Source organism: Glycine soja, chromosome 9, assembly GCF_004193775.1.
Source record: "Glycine soja cultivar W05 chromosome 9, ASM419377v2, whole genome shotgun sequence".
NCBI classification, from domain to species: domain Eukaryota; kingdom Viridiplantae; phylum Streptophyta; class Magnoliopsida; order Fabales; family Fabaceae; genus Glycine; species Glycine soja.
Genome location: NC_041010.1, coordinates 35115225 through 35130875, shown reverse-complemented (window position 1 = coordinate 35130875; position 15651 = coordinate 35115225). Strand labels below are relative to the sequence as shown.

Sequence of the window (15651 nt, the reverse complement as noted above, 5' to 3'; positions counted from 1 at the left end):
TATGTTTTAAAATAATTTGATTTAAGTTAGTTTTATTTGTTTATAAATAAAGTTGTTTTTTTTATAAAAAAAATATTGTATATTTTGATCGAAAAAAATACGTGTTCGACATGATTTGCAGATCATGGCCAGAACACGAGGTTTAGGTCGTGCCATAGGTAGACTTGTAGGCATAGATAGACCTGCTGACCAGGATGCTGCTGATGTTCCCGAGAGGCGTAAGCCTACTGCCTCAGCCCTTAGGCTAAGCGTTCATCAGATGACTACGGAGGGACGTGATATGGTTGAGGACGTTTCTGACATGACTGACGATGTTCCTGAGCTGGCTGCGGAGGCACCTGAGATGCGTGCGGACGCACAGGGTGCTGATAGTGGTGAGGGGTCAGATGGTGATGATGCTGCTGAGGGATTCCCTGGTGGTCCACGTGACCCGTCAGTGCTCACATCATTTGCCGAGCATCTTGCACATGTTGTTTGGAGTGGACATGTATTTTAATTTGTTAATTATTTATCATTGTTGATTTATTTGTTTGTGATTAATTTTTTTTAATAATTATATAATTTGTACTTCAAATCACGAACGTCCTGATTTGAAGTTAGTGTCACATGGGAGGAAGGTGACACTGATTGGGAGGCTAGTGCTTGAGATTGAAGGCCTGGTGGCTGCCACAGGATTAAGTCCACTGATCGATTGTTCAGTTATTACTGGCGATCCTGGACTGATATCTGCATTTGTGGAGAGGTGGCACGGTGAGACTAGCACCTTCCACCTTTCTGTAGGAGAGCTGACGATCACATTGGATGATGTCTCGAACCCATCCTAATCATACACACTCTTTCTACGGAGGAGACCAGATTTTTGCTGACGGAGTTGCTGGAGGTGTCTGCCGAGGAGGCCAGAGCCGAGACAGCACTCACACGTGGGGCATATGTATGATTAGGATGGGTTCGAGACATTTATGAGACGAGATGTCAGGCCCGGCGGTGGATTGTCGCAGCTCGCGCTTATCTATTGCACCTTGTCGGTTGCACTTTTTTTGCTAATAAGAGTGCAACATACGTGCATGTGGTTCACCTTGTAGGACCACCACCCGACAGCTTGCGGGGTACTTGATGCTACTTCAGGTAAATTTTGTGTTTATTAATATGTTACGTTCGATTATGATTTAAACATGTTTTTATGTTATGTTAACCTCAATTATTGTGTAGTGTTGGATCTATGAGCACTTCCCTAGTGTGCACCAGTGCGTGACTGAAGATACATACCAGGAGATGTCCCCACGTGCTTCCCGGTGGTTGACGTCGAAGGCGCACATGAAGGGAGATTACAGGAGCACCCTACAGGGCACGCTGTGATGGTTTGACCGTCACAGATGTGTCCTGGTTGTCGTACACGGAGCATCGGGGGGTTAGGGCATTTCAGGAGATTTCATCTTTCCAAGGTCAACTGAGATGGGGTCCTATGGTCATCACAGCTCGACCGGAGAGGGTGGTACGCCAATTTGGTTACATCCAGAGCATCCATCCGCCGCCTGTTAGTGCACGATTGTCACACGATTAGATACATGACAGGTGGATGCAGTTTGCGGATCACTTACTACCTGCGGGTCAGCTTTGTCTAGTGCTTGGGTAGGTATCTGCGGATTACATGGAGTGGTTTTTCCGCATATCTCACCCATTCATGATACCGACCTAGGCAGGTGACCAGCCGAGGGATGCACCAGCTGCAGACCCTGAGGACTACATACAGCCGCCCAACCCCCAGGTTCCAGTATCATTTGACCCCCGTCCACATGTGGTAAGATTATTTGCGCGTTTAATGTTTTATGAGTTGTTATTTATTTTAAATTTCATAATAAATATTTTTAATAACTTTGACAGGATGATTACGACAGATATGAGGCGATTGCACAGAGGTTGGAGAGTGTGCTCAACCTTAGGTTGGAGCGTGTGCCCATCCACTTGTCCACACTAACCTGAATGAACCAAACTTACACATGTAAGTAATTTAAAGATTGTTATTAAAAAAAATTAACCTAAAAACATACCTTTGAAAACCCATCAACAAGTAGGGACAACTTTAATTGTTCAAATCTCTTTATGCCACCGAAGAGGTTCATGTACTCATGCGACCACCTGCCTAGTTCTTTAATCAATTCATTACACACTAACGGCCACGAATCTTCCCCCATACATGATAAAGCAGCAATGGACCGATATCCACAGTTACCGTCCGCTTTCACATCCACAACGTCACGAATGAAACCTTGAAAGAATGGCAAAAATTGATCCAACATCGGGATGATCCTTGTTGGCTGAGGCGGTTGAGAACATGATGCACTTCGTTTAACTGGAGAGTTGCTGCTTTGAACAGAATGAAAAACATCAACGTACTCCCAGTAAGACGGATCACGCTTTGTGGATCTTTGACTTCTTTACATCGGTTTCTTCGGTGCACCTTTAGTGTTGACCTTTGATGGAGGAGGTCACATAGAGTTATGATCAGGGTATGCAATTTCTCGAAGTTTACTCTTCAGAGTTACTTTGTCAGCCACATCAAGTTCATCAAACCTTTTAGATATGATCTCTATCTCTTCCTTGATGGTAACTTCCGCCTCACATAACCCTTGGTTTGAAAAGCAAAGTCTCCTCTAGAAAAGATGGACTGACTTCAATGGGATGCTGTCAGCAGTATACCTAAAAAGCTCACATGCACAAGGAAGACTGTGCGTGCTTCTCATCACACAACCACAAGAAGAGAGATTGTTGTTGAGATAACGTAGACGGTCAACCTCAGAAGCAATCTGATTTAAAGCATCCCTTGAAACCATCCCAAGAAGCCTCTTGTATAAGGTTTTTTTATATACATGTCCAATCACATGCGTATTGGTTCCAAAGGATGCTTTAATTTCGACGTGTTGCAGCGTGATCATGTTGTTCATGGCATCCCAAACATTACATAGGTCTCCAACGCTATTTTGTAGTATTCTTTTGAGAGCCCAATGAGCTGATTCAACCCTACATTTAAAATACACAACAAACATGAAAATATACAACAATTAAATACCATTTATTACTAATCCTTACTAACAAATAAAATCAGTTCTTAATACCTGTTTGTTGTTGTGTTGCCTAGGTGCATGACCTTATTCGTCCATGCTGTAATAAATTTTTCCTTATGGGGGATAATTCATGTGTCGTTAACATAGTCAATGAACATCGGTCAAGGTGAACAAGCAACTTGAAACTTCTGATGTGACTCATGGAATTGGTGTTCGGACGGACAATCAACCAAAGTACCCCAGTTATCCATTACATAGTCCCACACATTTTTTTCTCCGATTAAAGATTTGCATTTCATCTTCACATTCTTATCGATATGAAACCTGCACAACAAATTAGTAGACTCGGGAAACACAGTTTTCACTGCATTCATCAGTGTTAGGTCTCTGTCAGTGACAATAACAAGAGGGAGGCGATCGTTTCTTAAAAATAGGCCTCGAAATCGTTCCAAAGCCCATACAATATTATTAACACGCTCAGCCTTCAGATATGCAAACCCAGCAAAGAATGTCATCGCCGTTGGTGTCACTCCAACAAAGTCAAGTAGTGGGAGTCTGTACCTGTTTGTTTTGTAGGTACTGTCTATAAAAAACATCAGATGACATGCATTGCATAACTTTACTGCATCTGGGTGACACCAAAACAGATCACGCACCACAACTTCATCCTTCAATCTATGCCAATGAATGTATTGATCACGTTCGAGAAGCTTCATCAGATGTTGCATTTCGGTATCAGCTCCTCTTATTGAAGAACGATATGCACTTCTTGCATTGTAAATTTGCTTTATCGTGGTGCAACTGTTGGCATTGTGTTCCTTCAACGTTAGCAAGATGTTTTTCGGTTTCACCTTCGACTTTGTCATATCAGCAATAATTTTCTTTTCTTCCTTAGTCAATCGTCCGGCGTATGGATGTCCAACTAAGGACTTCGCCAATTCATGATTGTGAATCTCACAGATCAACTTCACCATCCAACATTCCCCTCCATGCACTGGTTTCCCACGAAGCCCAAAGGGACAACCACATTTCATACTCCCAGTGTCTTTTCTAACAAATTCTTTATTTCCGCACTTGTACGCACCACTCCTTTCACACCTAATTAAGACAAATGAACTTCTTCCTCTGCTACCGGTCTCTGTGTCAGACCTCATAATCACTGCAACAAATCCATTTTCATGGGCAACTGTTCGAGCCCATTGCAAAACATCATTTCGAGTAGCGAATACCTACAACGCAACCCTAACATATTAATTTTCATACAAAACATCAATTCAACCAAATGACTCAAATTATCTATGATTACCTGAGACGTATTAAAAGCATTTGAACAATCCACATGTGGTTCATTCACCCCACATTCTTCTTGATTATCATAATCATAATCCATATGAACTTTTTGTGACATCGCAAAGTCATACCTCCATTGATCTTCGTCCATCTTAAGGACATATGCATCATACACAAGTACATTCAAATTATCATATAACCACATCCAAAAATTTACTACACATTAAATAACAAACATATTAACAGCACATATGTATCATACACAAGTATATTCAAATTATCATATAACCACATTCATAAATTGACTACTTATTAACTAACAAACATACTAACAACTAATACAAATATATTCTAAATTTATAACTACATTATTTACTTAAACTAAACTTATCACTATAATAAACAACTAATAAAATATTTTTCTACTACAACAAAATACAATTAAGTTACATAAATCATTTAATATTATACCATTATACCTAATTAAACCAATAATCCACAACATATATATATATATATATATATATATATATATATATATAAATTTTAAAACAGAAATAAAAAAATTTGTTAATAATTTAACATTCCGAAAGTTACTAAGGCCTATTCCGAAAGAAGTGCTTTCGGAAGACCTTCTTCCGGAAGTTACTAACATTCTCATTCCAGAACTTCCTCCTGCTGTGCCTAAAATTTCTTTCGGATACAGTTTTTTATTGTTTTTCTTCTTTAAAAATTAGCCGGAAATTGAAAAAAATACTCATAAATGCGTACCTCTGACGAAATAGGAAGAACAACGACTAACAAAACTTCAAATACGAAACACCTGCTTCACGGGGACCACCAAATCTTCAAATACTTTCATGGGACCACCAATGGAAAGCGCAAAAGGGACCACCACCGAAAGCAACAACAACCAAAACGAAAGAAAGAAAGCAGAGAAGGAAGAAGGCGCAGTAAAGAAAGTGAGTAACGGAAGCGTGAAATCGAAGCGTGCAACGCGTAAATTTAAAGAAAATTACACAGGGGCAAAATCATCATTACATATGCATTAAATATTATTTTATTTTTACTTATTATTATAAAATGAAAATTATTTTTTCTTCACTTTGTTATAAAATAATAATCATTTTTTTATTATATATTAACTTTTGTAATAGAAATTAAATGTTATCATAATAAAAAATTTATATTTTTAATAAAATTTACGAATTAATTAATTTTTATGATTTAAATTATACTAAATTATCACACAAATTCATATTTTACATGCGCGTAAAAAACAAATTATAAATATTAGTCATAATTACGTTCACTAATTATTTAATTATTTATGTATAATAATATTAATTATTTTATAATTTAGTTTATTCATTAAAAGTAAATTATTACAAAATAAATTATTTTTAAAAAAAAAAACTAACTTCTGGAAGACCCTTCTTCCGGAAGTAAAAGGATATCTTCCGGAAGAAACTTTTTCCGGAAAAATTCTGGATGACGTTCTTCCAAAAAGAGTTTCTGAGTACTTCCGGAATCACTAATTCTTCTCCTGGAAGAAGGTTCTTCCGAAAAGTTTCTGGAATAATAGTCTTCCGAAATGTTTCCGGAAATGGCTTTCCCTTAAGGACATTTTCGCCACTTCACTATTTACTGGGTGCACGTAGCAACTCCCATATGTTTGGAATCCCATATGTTTGGAATGGTTTAGATTATGAACAGCCCTATTGAAACAGGACTTAGTTGCAATTATAAAACTATTGATTACCAATAAAAACCAAAAAAAGTAAACTAACAAAAAAAGAACTGAAATACAATGCACCGACAGTGGCCAGCCACAGCCAACCATTTTGGACCGGTCCATGATGGACAACTTCCATTCTAAAAGCCATTAACCTATAAGTCATAATCACAAGTAACAAGTTATAGGCATTAATATTGTCCACTTATTTATTTATTTTTTAACAATTTATCCAATGGCTTTTATTGGTTCATGTTTAGTGCGACCTACGACTACGTGGTTGATGTTTATCCAATGGCTACAACTATCAATCTCGGTGCAATGGAGCCACCAAACTTTTGGATCATGGATACTAAATTATAATATTGTAATCATAATAGAGTTATCCATTTATAAGCGTAGAGGTTCCAGCACCAAGGAGTTGTTAGAGCTATGACAAGTTAGGTTATAGCTCTAGAGATAGCATGATGTTAAGATGGACTTTCTAAGTTTCCGTTTATGGTCAAACGTAGCAGGTGTTGATCACCAAATCTTTACACACAATAGGTACTTCGTATGTGCATTGAGGAAACACAACTCCGATAAACTCTACTCTACTCTTCTATAATCAATATTGATAGTTATAGGGGGTTTTTTTTAGAGAACGGTAATTATAGGGTTAAATTAGTATTTTACATTCTAATTTATTTTTTAGATTCAATTTGATCCTACCATCAAAATTAATTCAATAATGTTAAAAATTGCACTATAATGATTTAAAACGATTACTAAACGATTTTAAATCATCATAAAGTACACATTTTTTAACACTGCCAATTTAATTTAAACAAAAGGATCAAATTAATTTAATTTTAAAAATTAAAAGATCAAATTGAACCTAAATAATAAATTAAAAAATCAAAAACTAATTTAAGCTAATTATAACATGACACCTTTTAATAGCTGCAGCAAAAGAAAACGAGTTAAATCATTTATATTTCGTCGAGCTTATGATCACCAGGAAAAAAAATACAACATTCGAAAATTTAAGACCCCCCAGTTACTTGTAAATAACAAGTAACATACATTTATTTGGTGGTATATATACGCATTGGAGGGGGTTAAGTAATAATGCTAAATAATGTTGTAATTTCACAAAATGTTACAAACATTAATAGGCACGCCTACTTGAGCACAGCTTTGTGCCAAGGATACTTCCACAGCTCAGATTCTAAAAGCAAGACTACTTCCGCAAACTTAAATTACACACACTCCCTTTACCTCTCTTTTTCTGCCTCTTCTCAATCCCAACGTCAGCCCGAATTCCCTTCTTGCAGCTAAAAAATTACAAAAAGGAAGACCAAAAAAAAAACTAGTGAAACAATTAAATGGAACACATTGTAAGTGTCACTTTATTGGGTGGTAGTAGTTGCCTCCGCTATCCAATTCCACACTCTTACTTCACCCGTACCGTCACCCGTGAAGAATATGCCGTTAGGCCCTATCTGAATTGCTCGTACCTCTTGTTTTGTTAATATCTTACCTCTCTCTGCAAATCTGAAGAAACGGGGCAAACAATGAATAATGAGTTCCCTTCTATTAGGCATCAGCGATATAAAAAACAATGTCACAGTGAAAATAGAGTAGTGGAGAAAACAGGAACTGATACACTACTTGGGTAAAATATGGGTTTTCCTTAAAATAATAAAAAGTCATTACAATTTCTCTTCAAATGGTCAAAAGTCGCTTTATTATTTCCACGCCTTCTAAGTGGAATCAATAACTTGCATAACAAATCAAGCTTGTTATGTAAAACATACTAATGAAACCCAAGCCAGATTTACCATCATATATAAACACAAGCTCTCATGAGCAAGAAACACAATGCATTGAATAAATTTCAAAAAATTCTAGTGGTTTGCATGTTGTAGTGAATCAAATGAGAGCATGAATAGGAAGTCAACTACTTACGATGGCAGATCATAGAGGTGTACAGTATTATCATTGCAAGCGCAGAGCAAAATGGGTTTGCCTTGTGAATCATGCATCCCACATAGGGTAAGTATACCCTGCACACAGATTATAACAACATCAGCAACTTCGTGAAAGCCATCTCACACACTTAACAATCCCCCCCCCCCCCCCCCCCCTCCCCCAGCCACATTTCATGTGCGAATAATAGCTGTTAAGAATGAAGAATAGTTATATAAGAACTAAAAGATAGTACCCCTTAAAAATGATAATGCAACAAATGAATGCACATAGAAATATAAAATGTGTAAATAGCTCATTGAAGTACAGATGCAGAGGGTGGAAGGCATGGGCCATGCCCCCACCCTCTTAGATGTTTCTAATTACTATACATAAAATATTTGCAAATATTGGACTTGCCCCCCTTTATTTCATTTTGGTGATTTGGTCCCCTTTTTCTCACAAGTAATAGATTAGGCTAAAGGATTAGACATCATGCTTCTTTTTACAAAGCCCAGACTTTCCATTAACCCCACTTATCAGAAGCATTCCAAGTAATGGAATACTTAATTCCAGCTGTATAGCTTCTTGAAGTTAGTAAAGTAGGAAATGCTGTCTGAGAAATTGAAAAGCCAATTGAAGGGGCAAAAAAAAACTACAAGTAGTGGTAATTTCTTGTTCTCTCTACTTCAAATACTAATAAATCTCCAGCTCCAAAACTTCTTTCCCTTTAGCTTATAACTTATTAGTTCAGCCCTATACAAGGCTGCTTTAAAAAAGTTGTCATATCCAGATTTGAGTCATTTTTTTATCTTGTATCTGGTTCCTATGCCTCATTATTTGAGAGGATTCAAATATTTAGAATAGTATTATCACCAAGGAATGACTTTAAAAACTAAGCTACACATCTATATGCCCCTTTCTGGTTAAGTACCTATCTGGTTGTATGCAATACTGAGCCATTTTCATCATCAGAAACTTGAGCACATTTCCTATATTTTCTAAACCATGAGTTCAAAACAGTAGTATCTGGATCATTGATAGCAGAGCTAAGAATTGATTACACATAATTATGAGAGATCGTCATTTCAAACTGGACAAGAAATATCATATTAAAATAAAACCAAGTATCCAGGGGAAAAAGTAAATAAATTAAAAGCATACATTTTCTTCATTGTGAGAATATGTCACTTCCAAGTTTCCGCTTTCAGTAGCATACCATACCTGCATAAATCAAATAAAAGTTAAACAAATATTAATTCCAAAACTTGCATATAGTCAATACATATATAACCAGTAAATAGTGTGAAAACCAACCTTCACTGTTTTGTCCAATGAACAAGACAAAAGGAATTGGTCCCAGCAGAGAACAGACATCACAACAGATGTGTGCTCTGTTAGTGTCTGTAAACACTGCAAGGTTTCAAGGTTCCATACCTGAAAGACAACAACCAGTTGGAAGAAATGCACCAAATTAACAAACCAAAACCTATTAGCACCAAATTGAATCACGTATTGAATCAGACATTTATGGCAAAGAGCTTACAAAAACTTACTTTTATTGTATTGTCCATTGAACCAGAGTAAAGTCTATTAGCACCAACAACTAATGAAACAACACCCCGAGAATGACCTTTAAGTGATGCAGCCGGCTCAAAGCAGTTGGTAGCTACATTAAACTTCCATGCCAATATAGATCCGTCCTGCAGCAGAAGTATTTCATTTGAGATAAAAAAATAAAGATGGTATTACAAATATGTAGATAAGTGAGAATCTTTTCTAGTGTATTCTGTTGTCATTTTCGATAATAAAAAAATACAACAGGCTTTGAAACATGTTTGGTTGAGTTTAACAAAAATATTTCCCAGGACATTAGAAGCATAAACTCATTTACTGTTTGAGTTAAAAGGTATCCAGCTGCCTTAATAGTTAATACCTAAAGAGTTTATACAGAGCATCACACAACCCTTCACATAACCAACATGAGATCCAAGGCATCACAGTCTCTCCCAAATAAATCCCCAATAAGTCCTCCTTAGACACAATCAATGACCTATAGCCTAAGCCAATACATCCACCAGCAATCTGGAATATCCCACATATCCAGCTGACTGCTTCAATACCATTTGGTAACACCTCAAGCCCAACTAAGCATAAGAAAAATCTTCTTGGCGAATCACATTGCCTAAAAGACTAATCTGAGTTGTTTAATTAGCTAGTAATCAGTGCTTATAAAGCATCATCCAATCCTTTACATATCCAATATTTCAACACAAGACTTGTGATATGACATAATCATTTACAATCATATCATCCTTCATCTCCCATTCATTGGGTATGACAAATTTTCCATTTCTAATAAATATTCTCTAATTAGATAATCTTTTTAAAATGAAAGAAAAAAAATGTTAGGTTAGCATAAACTTAATGCTCTAATCTTTTGATTCTTCTTATCAAATAACTCTTAAATTTAAACAAAAAAAAAATTCCTCTCCCTTCCATTTCCCTCCAAAGCCCCACTCCCAAGCGTACCCTTTAGATTCTCCTAGTAATTTTTCTCCAAAAATATTTCACTTGCAAATTGTATCCATAATTTGGGCAAAGGCAAATAATATTAAATGTTTCTCCTTTAAAGTCTTCATTTCCCTATCTCAGCATTACTTATCAGCCCCAAAATTAACCTCAATATTATCACCCCAACGTAATTTCCATATATTGAGTTCCTAACATTATAAGATGCCACTCAGTAAAGTCTAATCCATATAAACACAGATGAAAATGCACTTTTTCATCTCATCCAACAGGTCCTAAGCACCATGAAGATAATCAACATTGAAATCAGGACTACTGTATCAAAAAATAAAACATGACTCTAAATAAAACAAAAACATTGTCAAAGGGGAAAGAAAATATTTACCTGTGTACCAGCAAAGAGCATATCATTATTCACAACAAGTGCATAAACTTGTCCAACAGGACCATTTAGACTTAGCTCCGATAAATTTTGTGTGTTCCAGGCCTGCATCACCAATATCATCAACCAAAAAGAACATTAGTTATGATGCTATCAGCAGTGGAAAGAACATACATTAGCAAAAAAACTTCACTAAAGTAGAGAGAAGTACATTATTTTAAAATTTACAGATTACAAAATTAGAGAAAAACAAAAAGAGATGCCTATTTGTGTTCTTTCTTACCTTGACAAAATTGGGTATCCCAACAAAAACCCAGGGGCCTTCACTGATCATACAACCTACTTCACCACCAAGATTGATCACACCTACACACTGCAGCAACATAGACAAACAAAACCAAGATCAATCTCAACTTTTCAATAAGCTCAAAAGCAAACTATTAAAAAGTTAAAAGAAAAATACAATGTTCACTGCTAACTTTTAAATTTGAAATCAAAATAGAGAAGAAAAAATGATGCCAATTGAAATAATTGAAAAAATAAAGAACACTACAATCATGTGTTGCAGTAAAAATATCGTTGTTTCACATAAAAGTATCATGGAGAAAAGTGTCTGGCACCGAACATCAGGCATAACATAACATATGCCTATGCCAAAAAAGTTTGTTATAAACATAAACATGAGTATTGAAGTGTAAGCAACAAAATTTGGAATCTAGGAGAAGGGTTAATGCAAAATTATAGTATTTGGTGTAAAAAAAATAAACAAATTAGTTGTGCTATTAAATGTATCAAGAACCACAATAACAAAGCGAAAGATACAAGTTATACAATTATATGATTCAACCTAGCAATCACACATGCAGTAATTTTATGACTGAACAAGACATGCTTCACCTAGAACAAACAAACAATTCAAATTCAAACTTAAAAGTAATAAAAAAATTCTCCTATTCCAATATTACAAACAAAATCATTAAGCTTAACATTAGTGAAAAAAGACAAGGTGTCTGTAACTTTAAAATTGAAACAAAAAATGCCTCTACAAAACAAAACATGATCCAATTAATAACCACCTTTCCAGATTGGCAGTCCCAAATCCTTGCAGTCTCATCAGTGCTTCCAGTATACAGCTTATCAGAACCAGAGGGAAAGGCAATTGCACTCACAGCCTGTTCATTCAACAAAACCACAGTTCATCCAGTCAACTCCAATCACCAAACACCCACACACTCTTGTAAACGTGCTATCAAATATCAATTTTCACAGAGTAACATTAATGCAAACCCAGATCACACATCACACTTAGCCCTATACAACATTTAAAACACGATTAGAATTAAAAACACACACACATCATAAAATCCAATGGTAAGTAAGCTATCCAGCTCAGGTTTTAAATGTTTCAAGAAAACAGGCCGCAACCGCAATTTCTGCCACATCACCAAGGCTTTTGTAGAGACTGCAACCACAATTGTGGCCACATTTGTCCACAATTTCCCACAACATCAAGGATCACAACAAAATTGCAACCACAACCGTAATTTAAAACCTTTCACTATCAAGCAGAGTCTATACTATAGAATGCAGTTCCTCCATCAAAGTAGGCAAATCACTTTATTATAAAGTACAATCAACTGTCAATATCAGTAAAGTACCTAATTTCCGTCATTGATGAGCAAATCAACAGTCAACATTACACCTAGGTGCGTAACAAATCAATATCAAACATTGATTTTCTCATTTACAATTGATTCAGATTAATTACTTTACCGTTACTCATTTAGTGGCTTCAGATCCTACACTATATACTAACACAATTATCCACTAAAACCTTCTTTATTTTGTTACCTTCTGATGACCTTCAAGCTGGGTCAGCAAAGAAAACCCATCCCCCACACTCCAGGAGTGAAGGAACTTGCACCTCTCTCCATAACTACAACTCCCCTGAATCCAATAATTACAAACTTTCTCGGCCTTCACCACCACACCTCTACCGGCACCACCACCACCACCACCACCGCGGCCCCCGCCGCGGCCCCACGTGTTGTTGAAATTGGGGCTGCGGCGTGGGCCGGAGAAGCCCGAATTGTCGTACGTCCGCTTCGAGGAGGTGCCATTGGCGTGGTGCGAATTCGCGGGCGATTCGCTGTGCAGGAAGGGGCACGGGTAGCGGTTGCACTTCCCCGCTTGCCAGTGGTAGCACACTTTCTGGTGCTTCGCGTCCCCACCAAGGCGGTTGTACACGCGCTTGTTGCCACCGTCCACGTCCATGATCGAAACAGAGAGTGTGTGTGTGATCGAGTGAATTGGGATTGAGGGAATTGGGCGTTTGATATTTGAACGAGTATTTATTCTTTAGCTTTGGGTGCGATTGGAAGAGGAAAAAGGAATCGAGGTTTGCGATTGATTCGGGAATTGAGAAGAAGGGGAGAAAGGGGAAAGTATATTTGTGATCATCAAGGAGTGGAATGAAATGGAGTTCGTGGAAATGAGATGAGAAACCCTAATTGATTGTGAGATTAGGGATTAGGGTTCGTGAGAAAGAGTGAAGTGATGAATTGAATCGGGAAACAGAGTTTGGGAACTACACGTAAGCCGTGAGAGTGAGGTCTGTGGAAACGTGGTGGAATTACGGAACTGTCCTGACTGAGCATGCCCAGGTCAACATGTTCTCATTGTGTGTAGCATAGTATATGTATGACTTTTTTTTTTTTGTTATATTTGTGTGAAATATGATTTGTTAATGATTTATAGAGTAAATATTGAAAAAAAGATTTAATTAAATTTTTCATATTTAGAATATAGTCTGTTTCTAAAAAATTATTTAACATTTATTTTTTTCTCAAATACTTGAAAAAAAATCATATTTCATTTTAATATCTGCGTGTGAAGCTGCATAGAGATGAAATGTCAGAACATTCCACCTAGTCATTATCCACCTAAAGACACGTCCTCGGCGGCATTAATTTTCATTTTTAAATATTTAAAAGTTTGGACGGTAAGATACAATAGTTTCCAACTGAACCCCGTCGTTTGGCTTCCGCTCCTGTTAACCTTTCTTGTTCCCCCCTTACACAACCGGGTGGAGGACTTATGTAAACTTATTTCTATAGGTCCCCGTTCAAGAAGGCATTTTGAACATCTAATTGGAACAGATGCCAATCTCGATTTGCAACAATAGAGAGCAGGAGACGAACAGACTTCATCTTAGCTATTGGGGCAAAGGCTTCCTCCTAGTCTATCCCATATGTTTGAGTAAAACCTTTACTAGCCTGACCTTTCCCCCCTTTCTCCCACAAAGCTTCCCTTCATAACCAGTCCCATATCCAATTAGTAAAATTCGAGATGGGGAGAGTCAAAATGAGACAAATGTGTATTTCCTATTTGAATCGGACTGAATTGAACAACACAAATGATTCAAGAATACGTAAATCTGAAATATTTCATGTCGATTTTACAACAACTAAATTTGAATTTCCTCCAATCCACTCCTCATTTAAAACGACAAACATTCAACCATGAGAAGGAAAATGAAGATGAGGGAGGAAGAAGTGGTGGAAAACATAACATCAATTTTGCAGAAAAAAAGAAGGAAAACGGGGGAGTGGAATCAGAGAATCGAATCCTTCATCCCTCACCCCTTTCATCCTGTCACATAAGCCCCTTCACTCTGAACCTAGGAGCCACCGTCCCTCCGCTCCTCCCTCCAATCCCGGCATAAGTTCTCCAACACCAACTCCCTTTACCTCGGCCGTCACCACGACCCAGTTCTTGCGTACGTTTGACGAGCATCACAACTTCTTCCTTTGAATCGCTGCTTTTTCCCTCTACGCAGCCGTTTAGATTCAGAGAAAAGACCCCTTCTCCACAACATCATTCACAGTGTTACAGTGAGATTAGCTTGATTTAAAATTTATTTTTTTCATATTTAAAAACAAAAATTAATGATATGGAGATCTATGTGGTTAGTGATTAGACATGATTACGTGATATTTTGTCTGCTACGTCATCATTTAACGGATATAATCTAACGATAAGTATTAAAATGAAACACAAATTTTTTTTAAGTACTTGGAGAAAAAATAAATATTAGGTAATTTTTTAAAAACAGGTTATATTCTAGATATGAAAAACTTAATTAAATAAAAAATAATAATATATTCAAGTATGAATATATTGTTTTATTCTTTATTTAATTGGAAGATTTTAAAGTAAATGTTTATTTTTGTGGAATAGCCTCAATGGAGTTAAAATTTCTAAATCATAAAATTGGTATTTTAATTTTATCAATTTTACCCTCCTTAAACATAAGTCGTTGCACTTCCATTCTTTATCATGTTTTTCTGTTTCTTTTTATTTGTGTTTTTTTTATGAGTCAAAGACTATAAGTGTCTCCTAATTTATTGGATCAGAGATTAGTTTCATTAGTCATTGGCGATTATTATTGACCAAAAAAATTTACATATCATAATGAATCACGGTGTTTCTTTCTTGTTTATATTCTTGTTTGCTTCCTCAATCAAAGGCGCATACAACATAGTGTGTTTGCTTCTTGCTTATTCTTTGGGTGCTTCTTGTTCAATTTGGCAAATACATATACATAATACATACAAGAAGTATTTGTTTTGATATGAAAATACAAATTATTGACATCACTCAAAATGGCAAATGTAATAATCGACATAAAATGTTTTTTA

At 36.4% G+C, this 15651-nt stretch overlaps 1 protein-coding gene and 2 long non-coding RNA genes across 3 annotated transcripts; 2 read left to right on the top strand and 1 right to left on the bottom strand.

The window, feature by feature from the left end:
- Nucleotides 1-711: 711 nt before the first annotated feature.
- LOC114367603 lies at nt 712-1940 on the top strand. Its single transcript, XR_003657247.1, has 3 exons — nt 712-1125; nt 1210-1798; nt 1882-1940. It is a non-coding gene; the product is annotated as an uncharacterized LOC114367603 (long non-coding RNA).
- A 16-nt stretch (nt 1941-1956) lies between these two features.
- Nucleotides 1957-6586, top strand: LOC114367602. Its single transcript, XR_003657246.1, has 2 exons — nt 1957-1999; nt 6348-6586. It is a non-coding gene; the product is annotated as an uncharacterized LOC114367602 (long non-coding RNA).
- A 451-nt stretch (nt 6587-7037) lies between these two features.
- Nucleotides 7038-13591, bottom strand: LOC114368598 (zinc finger CCCH domain-containing protein 48-like). Its single transcript, XM_028325811.1, has 9 exons — nt 12803-13591; nt 12028-12123; nt 11235-11324; nt 10955-11056; nt 9594-9740; nt 9355-9474; nt 9202-9261; nt 8038-8135; nt 7038-7623 (listed from the first exon to the last, which is right to left on the bottom strand). The coding sequence occupies exons 1-9, from the start codon at nt 13223-13225 to the stop codon at nt 7479-7481; spliced, it is 1281 nt and encodes a 426-aa protein (XP_028181612.1). The 5' UTR covers nt 13226-13591; the 3' UTR covers nt 7038-7478.
- Between the last annotated feature and the right edge of the window lie 2060 nt (nt 13592-15651).